General features: G+C 44.0%; 1 protein-coding gene across 2 annotated transcripts in view; it reads left to right on the forward strand.

Annotated features, from left to right (window-relative positions):
* LOC141058972 (BTB/POZ domain-containing protein KCTD5) overlaps nucleotides 1-9,691 on the forward strand; it is a 31,887-nt gene extending 22,196 nt beyond the window's left edge. For both annotated transcript variants that reach the window (XM_073555190.1, XM_073555192.1), the window contains one exon: nucleotides 1,794-9,691. In XM_073555190.1, coding sequence (XP_073411291.1) covers nucleotides 1,794-1,823 — 30 coding nt within the window. In that variant the 3' untranslated portion in view covers nucleotides 1,824-9,691. The remainder of the gene's footprint in view (nucleotides 1-1,793) is intronic.
* Nucleotides 9,692-12,096: the final 2,405 nt, after the last annotated feature.

The following is a 12,096-nucleotide window of genomic DNA, read 5'->3' on the forward strand; positions in this document are numbered from 1 at the left end:
TGTCGTTATGTATAGACCTGGATCCTAAGGACTAAGCTTATTAAAGGATTGTTTGGAGTGTCCAGTAGCTCACATTGGTGAATGCAGGGGACCTGAGATTATTGGGGCTCCTCCTGCAAACACTGAGACCATTATCTCTAATACCTGTGACTCAGGTAATTAGCATTGCATCAGACCAACACAATGTGAGCTATGGGCTGGTCCTATAATCTGCCTTGTGGTGGACTTTCCTGTTACTGGGGCCATTTTTGTAGGACACTTGCAAAGCTCATCTGGGTCTGCAGCTTTGCAGATACTTCTGTTGCCAAGGAATGAGAAAACACCATCATCTGAGACCTGAGTGGTTCCTTCTAGATTGTCAGTCTTGACAGCTCCTGCAATCGGGAAGGGATGAATATATCCTGGAGCGTTAAAGTAAAACTAAACAGTGATGAGCGAGGGGTTATCCAACCATGGTCATGTGACTTTGGCGTGCCTGAAAAATGTGTGTGTCCTCGCGGCTGCATGTCTCACGGCTGCATGACAGCCACAACACATGCAGGGATTGCCAGACATACAGACAATCACTGCATGTGTTGTGGCTGTCAAACAGCGGCGAAACATGCAGCCGTGACGACTCAGACATTTTTCGGGCACTTGGTTAGCACCCGAGCATGCTCGGATAACGCCTTATTCCAGCACATTCGCTCATCACTAGTATAAACATATTTCTTTTCACAAGGCTGCTTTTATTAAATATGAATGCATTTTATATGTATTTTTAATTGCCTAATAGCTTTTAGCGTTTGCCTGGAATATCGCATCATAATGGCAGGAACGCAAGTTTTCAGAAATATCCATTATATTCGTATGTCTACTCTCTTACACAGCAATAAAGCTGCCTACAAACTCAAACCTAAATTATTTTATCTTTTCTCCTCCTTGCAATTGATTGAAAACTGGAGCTTCTGTATTAAGGAAGTTACAAAGCCCCTGCATACAGTTAAAAAAATATTTGCTCCCTGCAGTTGTCACTAGGGGGCGCTTACAGCGTACTGAGTAGTCATTTAAAAGGAGGAATAAAACTGTATGCAGTAGGGTCTTCTGTGGAGTGGTGCACAGAGTGCATATAGGGGTAGTTGCTGGAGTGGAGACTTTTCTGGCGGTTGCAATGGTCTCTGGTGGTCACTCCTACAGGAGGCCTGTTGTGCACCATCATGTAGCAGATGGCCCTAATCTAGAACCTGTCATTTGTACTTTGCTTGCGTCAGTACATCGCTGCCCTGTAATCTCTCCTACTGTCTAGGGAGTATTTATAGTTCATGCACCTGAGCCATGGATGGGCGCAATCATACTAGTGTGTAGTACACGACTGCAAGAGATTGTAATGAGGAATGCGGCTCAGATCTACTGTCCAATGACTGGTCCCAGCCATGGTGGTTGGCACAGGAGAATCCTTAAGGACTTGTCACATAGCCATAAGACCAGTGGTAATGGTACCATTGCTAGAAGTCAGTCTACAGTGTTAATGGAGTGTTAGTGAGCATGCTGTGTACAAGTCTTATTGAGCATTTGGCTTGGAGGAAAAAAAACACTAAAACAAATCCGCGTGGAAACCTCCAGTAAGCCTCTTCCTCTTGAAAAATATAAAATATGGCCGGTTCACCTGCTTGAAAAAGACATTGTGTGCACATTACCTGTAGATGGATCCCTGAATGTCTGTTTAGTGTTTTAGCTCCTTGTGTTTTCATTTTCCTCATATTGGTGCACTTCTCCATGTTTCACTAGTCTATCCCAAATATTGTCTTTTTCAGATCTTGCAAGAGAGAGGCTCCCGAATGTGAAGAGTCTTGAGAAGAGTGTATATGTATGTATGTATGTGTGTGTATATATATATATATATATATATATATATATATATATATATATATATATATATATATATATATATATATATATATATATATATATATATTATATTCCAAGCAAGCGAAGATCCGGCAGAGAATCTCCACTGTAACGAGCCGCCACAAAGTCTGCGTTTATCGGGCCGCCATGAATAATGTGGACTGAACTTGTGGTGGAAGCTTCAGTGTTTCATTCATGGAGACTGTTTTGAAGACCTTTGACAAGGGTCTATTATGCGTCTCTTCCCTACTCCTGGGTGTTTTTTTTTTTTTTTTTGTTTTTTTATTTTCTGTATTCTAGAACTTTTTTTACATTGGCGGTATTAACAACCCGACCTGAGTAACATCCTTACACACTGTACTTTGACACTAAATAGGTCTTGCAGGGTTTTTTTCCCCCCACCATATTCTACTCCAGTCTCTGCCTAAAACTATTTTTTTTTTTTAAGCCTGTCACCTCCTTTCTTCTTTGGTCGCCCCTCTCCCCCCCCCCCCCCCCATAGTTTATCAGCAAGAAGAATGTGGAGCATGTCACATCTGCACTTGTCTATTGCTGCAAAAGGTTTCTTCCATAGAAACTCTACTTCTTCCTGAGCAAAAAAAAAACCTTAAAAAATATATATATTTTGTATATAGAATTTTGTTTTCTTCTTCCATTTTAATGTATTATATTATCTTTCTAGCAGATTGCGTCTTGGCATATTGCACGTTCAGTAAGGAAAGGATTACAAAACTTATTATAGGCAAATAGAAGTCTTTTATGAGATTGTGCACTTAAGATGGCAGCGCAGGGAATTTTGAGAAAAATTGAAGTCGTGTCTTCTGTCTATAAAACCACTGAATAGATCGTTTGTGATCCTCTAGATCAGGGGTGGGGAATCTTTTTTTTTTTTTTTTTTTTTTTTTTTTTTTTTTTCCTCTGGCAAGGGCCATTTGGATATTTATACCATCCTTCGGGGGCCGGACAAACTCTCTGCCCAGAGATTACATCCGGACTGTGGCACTGGTGTCAGGACGTAATCTTTCATTGCATGCCCTTCAGTGTTCATTAGTGAACACTGCGTGTGTGCGCCAACAGACCAAGAAGAGATTAATGAGTTTGTGGCAATCAAAATACAGCTCCCTGCCCAAGAATGCAGTCCCTGAGAATCTGCCCAAGGGCCGTAAATGGCCCTGGGGCCTGAGGCTCCCCACCCCTGCTCTAGATCTACTGCACATCTTGGGACTCGTATAGCGCTCTTCCAGACCAGTCTCTAGCTTATTTCACGTCTCTACTCCTTTTTACTAATGTAAATTGCTCCTCGAATGTACGCCATAGAGACAGTAATATTGATTGCAGCCATAAAAAAATATATATTTTTTTTGGCTTGTGCAACCTATAGTTTTTCTTCTCACTCGTAAAATGCTTTCTACAAAGAGGGTTGTAGTCCCAAGACTTCTGCGTCTAATACATTACTCTCAAAATATATTTACAGTATTTATTTTTGTTTTTTGTTTTTTTTTTTTGGACCATGTTTATCAAGTGACTAACAAAATGGCTGCCATCACTGTATATAGGTTTGATGGGTGTCCATTAGTGATGAGCAAGTGTGCTCACTACTAAATTAAGCACGGAGTGCTCAGGTACGCATCGAGTATCGTGGGTGCCCAAGTCCGCTAGGATTTCCTGACGTAGCCAACATGGCTACGGTATTGGTGCATGACAGGCAATAGCCACATGTTGGCTGTCTTAACAGCCGCAAAACATGCGGGGCCGGGACTCCAGCACACCCGCAGTACTCTATGCGTGCCCAAGCAAACCATGCTCGCTCGAGTAGCGTCCACACTCATTAATCACCAGTGTACATATAAAGTTAACATGGAAGAGGCGCTTCCATTCTTGTCCCTTGTGGCCATAATAAATTAGGGCTGTCAAATATACCTCAGGTGCATTTTGACCTGTTAACTATAGGGCAGCACATCTGTATTAGCACTGTGCAGGCATGTAGGCCTCCTTTATCTGTTCTCTGCTGCCCGTAGCAACCAGAGTTCAGGTTTCATTTTTTTGAAACCACTGAGGTAAAGCGAAAGCTGAGTGCTGATTGGTTGCTCTAGATAACTGAAGCCCTTATTGCCCATTGCAACCAATCGGCGCATTGCTTTCATTTTATCAGAGCAATTTCCGAGATGAAAGCCGAGGGCTGATTGGTTGCAATGCACAACAAAGCCAGTTGTGGAAAAAAAAGCTTTTCATCATGGCAGCTTGGTTTCATTGTAGGTTTTCTTTGTGCTATGAACCTGGGCAGTGTATGTAAATAGAAATTCATTAATAGTCCTGGCAGTATGATAAATGAAGGCTTTCAACCAATTGGGGTTTATAATAAAGTATGACTGTCCCTGCCACCCCATGCTCACTATTGGATAGAGGATGGTCCTATAAGGCTGTGCTCACGTGTTGTGACCGAGGTGTAGTTTTTCTCAAAACTGTGTCTGCGTTCACCCAGTGCAGTCTTAAAGCAGTATTCCCATCTCAAAGATCCTACCCCAATATGTAGTAGGTGTAATAATAGCAATTACCTTCAATAAGAAATATGGTATAGTTCTTCTGACTTGCTATGATTCTTACCCCAATTTCAAGAGCTTACAATAGCTTATATATCTGTGGTGACCACTAACTGTCACTGTGCGGTCATAACTGTGGATACCCAAACTACTGCAATGCCCTGCACATGGGGTAAGCGACATGGCGAATCAGAAGAACTATACATTTATTGGAGATCTTTGCTAATATTACACATACTCTATACTGAGTGAGGATCTTGGAGATGGTCCTTTCAGGCCTGAGTTTTCAAAGTACACAGGCCTCATCAGGTTTATACAGTCATGGATGCAGTTTGTATTGGTAAATCTGCATTATGAAAATGAAGATTTTAAACAGGCTTGGTGTAGAGAAAAGTTAAGTGACCGGTCTTCACATACAGGGAGGGATCTGTACGTAAACCCCGACAGGGCCACCGAATGGGTGCAGAAACCCAATGTGAAAGCACCCTAATAAATCAATGTTTTTTTCTGACTTGGTGTGAACATGACTTACCGCTCAAGCCTAGATGCCAGTGTCGGGACTAGGATGCCTGGTTCTCATAATGTTTAAATCTTTCGAAGCCTGATTTCATGTACGGACTGAGAAATCTGCATCGGCCACAGGTTACCTGCCCGTAACTCGACAGACCGCCATGTCTGTTTCCGGTCGCGTTCACACATTGACATTAGTTGGTGCTGTGCGCCATTACGCTACTGCTACACATCAGGTTTTGTTAATGCCAATCTGTATACAGTTCAGATAAATGGCTACAACCTCCAATTCCCACGCCTATACAGTCCCGATACTGTGCATGCCAAGACCTGCTCACTGCTGGAGTAAGATAATGTAAGCCTCGGTAGTTCTTCACTATCTTTCTCCCACCCCCTATACTTTTTTTTTTTTTTCGTTGATGTTCATAATTTGTCGCTCATGTCTAAAAGGGCTAATATAATATGTTCCGAATTATACTGTATATAAACTAATGCAGTACATAAAGGGCTAATCTGTAACTACTTTCTTTTTTTGAGTAGCTTGCGAATCATTTTCTTTTCTACTTTGCCAAGCTCTGATGTCACCTTGCCGTCACTGTGGTCCTTTAGACTTGTAGGAGTCGGATGCTCATTGGCACCGGTCGGCGGTCATGTTTAAGAAACTGGCGCATGACTTAGTGCTGATATACCCCAAACTAGGTGCAGGGTGGTATCTGTTACAGCATTGCTGCCTTTTCTTTGTGTACCCGTTTACATCAGTGGCTACCGTGAGGACGTGGGCATGCATTACGTGGCACGTTATATGCTCTGACTCTTCTGTGCACACGGCGGAGTGCTTTTCTCCTACTTTCGAGCCACACTGACAAGCTAAGTGCAGGGTTTTTTTTTTTCTCCTTCCAGTTGTTCTCATCCACTAATGGATTTTGTGCAGTTTTAACTCCTCTTGTCCAGTGATCTATAGCTCCGTCTCTTATTCTGTTCCGTGGGTATATTTGCAGGCATGGTCTGAAAGCCTCTTGCTGTGAACTAACCCTGTTACAAAGTCCAGTCCACTCTTTCCTTACTCCTCAATTCAATGGCTTTTCAGTGTTGTCACATTAAACTGTCTGGGTGTAAATGGCTGTAATCTTTACATCACTTGGGAAATTCATAAGGAATATCATAACTAAGCTGCTGGTGTACGACGGGGTTATTTGCTGTGAAATGCCTCCACTGAACTGTCTGGTTCCTTCTGTTTGTAACCGGACGCCTCCATGTATAGGTCCCATCATTACTCTTATTGCACTGTAGACTTTGTAGCGTAACTTCCAGCATTTATGTTAATTAAATGTACATGGTGTCCTTTTTTAAAAACTGGTTATACAAGGACCAAGTTTTGTTGCACATTGTTAGACCAATTCTGCACAGGGCATTCTAGGAGTCAAAGGGATAAAAACAAAGTGTATTCCCTTTTTTATATGGCTGGAAGGGGGTAATTGAGATAAAATTTGGTGGTTCTTAAAGTGATATTAATCCCATCACTGGAATTTGGTTCTACATTTGTCATGTATCCTCACTAGTGATGAGTGAACGTGCCGGGATAAGTTGCTGTTGGAGCATGCTCGGGTGCTAACGAGATACTTTGGCGTACTTGGAAAAAATGTTCCCCGCAGCTGCATGTATCATGGCTGTTTGACATCTGCAACACATGCAGGGATTACCTTTTGGGCAATCCCTGCATGTGTTGCAGCTGTCATGTAAGTGCAGGGGCTCGAGCATATTTTTCAAGCATGTCAGTCACTCGGTTAGCACCTGAGCATGCTTGGATAACACCTTATCCCAGGATGTTTGCTCATCACTAATTCTCAACCAACTTTGTGCCCTCTTGGTGTCTCCAGTCTCTCTGCATCCAAAGTGGCCACTATTATTTAACAACTTTCAGCTCGATCCCGACACATGGCGATCTGATGGATGAACGCTCTGTAGGAAGATCGATCTTGTGCAAGCCTAGATGGGTCCACCGGGGTCTCCTCTGCTGTAATCTGGATAGTATCAAGCCATCGGGTGGCTGGTCTTCCTCTTCGCCACGTTCCTTCTATTCTGACCATTTTGTCCTTCTACAGTGATCGCTCTCTTCGTATGATTTATTCAAGGTAGGCAAGTCGTTGCTTGGTGATCCTTGCTTCGAGTGACCTGTCTAGGTTGATTTGTTCCGTAATTGATTTGTTTGTTATGCCATCTGCAGGAGAAGAAAAAAGGAAACCGCTTACCTTCCACAGTGGGCAATTCAGTGTGAATCCACTTGTAATCACATAGGAACGCTGGTAAACCTTGTTTGGTCATGGTGCGGTACAGGAACACACCAAACTGGTATCCTGGTCAGAGATAGATGGGACTCTAGCACCAGTGACAAAATAAAACATGACTTTAACTGCAATTAAAAACATGGTGAGAAAAAACAAAGATTTAAGATTCCATAAGCTTGTATGTTTTGCTTTAGCAACCCTTATTTTTTTAGCTATAAAACCTTTTAAGCTTATGGATTTTTACAAATCAAATAAATATATTGCTTTTTGTCACCATGTTTTTAATTGCACAGTAAACGGTTTATCCTCTTCTCATTAGTGCTGGAGTCCAGTCCTCATGGACTCTCCTTCCACTGCAGTAGCATGGAGACCTTTCCTGTCCTGTTGAGGCTTTCTTCTGCCTTGTCACTTATCCCTACCCCATTGTAGTTGCCATCCTGGATTCAAGAAGACTGCCATGCCAATCTTTGTGCAGGAAGCGGCGAGCGCGCACAGATGGAGGGTGATCATATGATGGGGTAAAGGGTTGCTTTATATTGGCACCTTATGTAACTTGCTAATATACTTGACATGAGAAATGTGTGCCCTGATCTACATCTTCAAGGTCCGTTTTCAGCAGATCTTCTTGCTTATCTGACAAAGGACAGCAGTTCCAGTCTTGGCATGTGACTGAGCCATGTGTGAAGGGAGCTGGTTGACTTTGTACCAACAGCTATGTCAGCCCATCCTGATTCATCTGATGTATAGACCGAAAAGATGGGTCATTTACTAGCAAAGCATTTGACCATAGATGTGTAAAGGGGGCTGGCTTAGCCACTGAAACGAGTAGTCTGCCTCCTTCACACTAGATGTGTTGAGAAGAGGGCTTGCTCTTGGTTCATCTGGGTACCGCTAATTGTAGCTCTTCATGATGCTGTCCCCAATGTTACAGTAGGGCTGCTTTTAGACAGCTGTACTATAACCCATGCCCATATAACTGAAAAGTGGTGTTCTAGTGAAGGAAGCCTCCAACATGTGAAACAGAAGTGGGATCCGGCACCAAGACTTTCATCGTTGCCTTGCGGGAGAGAATTTTGCTCCTTTGGTTTTGCTTACATGAGAGAAAATCCTCTGTTTCAGTCCTTCAAGTCTTTTAGTCATTGCAAAAATACTAGGTCTAAAAATAAAGCTATTGCCCATTAGGAATCCAGTAAGTGAAGCTATTGATTTGTTTGGCATCTGAGCCAGCGAAGACCTATAATCTTAAAATTGGCTGTTGCCCAACATCATCTATTGTCCATTCTCAAGACATTGCCTATGATTAAAAGAAAAGGGGTCTTCTCCACTCCCGAGCAACAGCGCCACACTTGCCAATAGGTTGGGATTGGTATTGATGGCTTGTTGGTGATGTGCTTATTTAAGGTGTTATCCGAGCATATGCTCGGGTGATAGTGTCTTCGGCGCACTCGAAAAATGTTTGAGTCCCTGCAAATGCATGTCCCATGGCTGGTTGACAACTGCAATACTTGCAGGGACTGTTACTTTTAAAAGATCCAAACTCGAAAGAGGGAGAAAAAAGCAAAAGGATGGACTATGAATGGGTCATCAATGGGAATCCAATTGACAGATGCAGGGAGTGCTATGTCCAACCTCATCAGTTTTGTCCAGGAGTCCACCTGTTCCTCTTCCGTTGGCTCCTTTCCTGATGTAGCCTTGGTGACTCCCACTGATCACACATTGGTACACGATAATTCTATGGATAAGCCATCAGTGAAGTTTCTTGAACTAAATAAACCTGTTCACTAATGTACAGAATCTGTATGCACTGTAAAGTTTCCTCTTCTGAAGAGTTTCTCCTCGTCAATCTGTTTTTGTCTACATACATGGGGCAATTTCACATGTTCTTAACCCATCTGTCATACTGTCGGTGTAAGAGGAGCCCAGCTTCTTATATATGTAGTTAACTTTTTGTATATTGTACAGTTTCTCAATATTTTATTAGTTACAGAATGCTGCAAACAACAGGGGAAATAAAATGTCTTGTATTCCTGCTGTAGACATGTGAGGAGTGGTGATGAGCAAACGTGCTGGGATAAGGTGTTATCTGAGCATGCTCAGGTGCTAACCGAGTGACTTCAGCGTGCTCGAAAAATGTCCGAGTCCCTGCGAATGCATGTCTTATGGCTTTTTGACAGCCGCAACACAGGCAGGCACTCCCTGCATGTGTTGCTGCTGTCAAACAGCCGCGAGGACTCGAACATATTTTTCAAACACGCTGAAGTCACTTGGTTATCACCCAGGCGTGGTCCGATAATGCCTTATCCCAGCACGTTCGCTCATTACTAGTGAGGAGCGCCTCTCAAATGCTGAACGTTTGGTTAACAATTGTAGACTTGAAAAGAACCATTCTGCACTGAATAGGTAGGGTGTCTAATACAAGTATATTGCTTGCAACCCAAACTACAAACCAATAAATAGTTCATACTTTCAGTATCTTTTGTTTCATGTATTTGGGGATCAAAATATAAGAACACAACTGTTAAGGACAGTAGGACTTTATTTTGGAAATTTTTTTTTGTTCTGACTAGTGTTTCCTCCATAGCCATGCTTAAATGATAAAATTTAGGCTATCCGCAGTCACCACTAGGGGGAGCGTATCGCGAGTTTAAGATTCCAGTGCAAACAATGTAAAAATTAAAGTGTTACTAGTATTTAAATTTTTACTTCAAGCAATTGTGCACATGAAAATAATAAACGCTGACTATGCCAAATGTAATAAATGTGCTGGTATGTCACCACGGAACAGAGACAGATCAAAAGTTAAAGGGTTTTATTTACAGGGATATGACACTCCTCGCAGGGAGAATGCAGTGGGGGTTAAACTGGTTTTAAAGCAGTATATCAAACAGTCAAAAAGAATAACTGTTAGGAACGGGTGTTCTTGGAACTTATCAGTCTGATGAGAAATTGCTTGTAGGGTCATCTCCCGTGTTGGCGCCGTCGGCAGCGGCACTTGTCATCGCTGTAGGCTCTGCAGTCTCTATGGACCCACAACAGGGGTCTTGGGGGTTAATGAAGACAGGCAGGGGGAACACAAGGCATTCCTGGTGTCCCCTGCTCTGAGTGAGTCTATGCTTCAAAACTACACAGTCTCTCCACAAGAATCAGGGGCTCTGTACTAGCACCGCGGGTACTGGGGCTGCCGGGGTGGGTCACTGTCTGCACGGGCTGTAGGATGCACTTCGCGACTCACTGGCGACCCCGCTTCCAGGTACTCACGGGCGGCAATATCTATGTCCCGTCCGCCTGTCTTAGATCTCTGGCTGTGAGTGCTCTCTCCTCTTCTCCTCTGCGGTGTGCAGCTGCGTCCTGCTCTCTCCCCTGCACACGCTGACCTGACTTAAGCCCTGTGTGCCAGTCTTTCCTTCCCTTAGCCTGTACTGTTTCCTGTCCTGCACTGAAAGTTCTCCCCCCCCCCCCCCCCCGTGGAACCTGCTGTACAGCTCAATGGTTCTGGACACGGAGCAGAGGCAGCCCCCCCCCCCCTTCCGACTCTTCCTGTTCTTCACCCCCTTACAAGATTCTCAGTTTGTGTCGATGGCTTTGTCATCCTCCACCTCATCTTCATCTCTGCATCCTGGTCCTCCTTACTTTGTGACTTAACAAGACAGGCTAGTTTCACACTAGCGTTTATTCAACGCAGCGCCTGGTGCTGCTAAGCCCCGCCCCTGCCGGATCCCTGCCCGCCCCATCCGGTCATCGCCGCCTACTATCGCACGTGGACGCTTGCGATCTGCGCACCCTATCTTTAGCATAGGGTGCGCAGATTGTGCGCTAGTAGGATTTTGGCGTGCGCTGTGCATTTTTGAAGGTGTGGTGAAATGCAACATGCTGTGTTAGGCGCACACGGGTGCACCTTCAAAAGTGCGCTGCGCACGCCAAAATCCTACTAGCGCATGGCCAGCGAACGATCTGCGCACCCTATGCTAAAGATATGGACGCTTGCGAGCTGTGCACCCTGTGCGATAGTAGGCGGAGATGACCGGATGGGGCGGGCAGGGAGTCGGCAGGGGGCGGGGCTTAGTGGCGCCGTGCGCTGCGTGGAATAAACGCTAGTGTGAAACTAGCCTTAGCTGCAACAGTGTCTCATCAGCATCCTCCTTATCCCAAATTCCCCCCCAATCAATCATGTTGCTGTGGCTGCTATAAGCTTTGGGCATCACTAAACCGCATTTTGTCCTGTCCCTCTTGGAGCATGCAGGGTGAGAGGCCGCCATCAAGAAATGTGGTAAAAAGCTCCTTGGCGTGTGCTAGCGTTGGATCACTAGTCTCCTGGAGTCGACATGGTGGTAGGAAGGAGGATCAGGGTGAAGAGTAAGTGATCCAGACTTTAGACTGGTGAGACAGGAATATGTGGGAGACTTTGTGGTGCTGCCACACCTGGAAGCATCTGCTCTCCAACCGACAACATGTTCTCACTGTTCTGGCTTCAGCTGTGGTGTACCGTGTCTCCCTGCAAAATTGGGACAGGAGCCTATGTGTTTCTTGGGCTCCAGCAGCAGGCATAGTCGCACCTACCTTACGTCCTCTGCATCTGCGTGTGCCGTCATCAGCACTTCCCCGTCCCTTAAAGCCCACCTTACACGTTTTGTTAATGCTAGGTCTCTTGAAACCAAGTTTATTTTTAATAAAAGGAAAAAAAATTGTTCACCTGCAGCAGTCAAAGTGTTTATGAATTTACTCCACCTTCATGTAATAGAATGCAAAAGTGTATGGATGACAATTAAAATTAAATCCAGAAAAATGTTTCAGTGCTTTTTCTCCATTTTAGAAATAGGTTTTAACTTAAGAGGTATTCACATTCGGTAGGTTCCCAGCAACCTGAAGATCACTGT

This window comes from Dendrobates tinctorius, unplaced genomic scaffold (genome assembly GCF_039654945.1).
Source record: "Dendrobates tinctorius isolate UK_male_01 unplaced genomic scaffold, ASM3965494v1 ptg000222l, whole genome shotgun sequence".
NCBI classification, from domain to species: domain Eukaryota; kingdom Metazoa; phylum Chordata; class Amphibia; order Anura; family Dendrobatidae; genus Dendrobates; species Dendrobates tinctorius.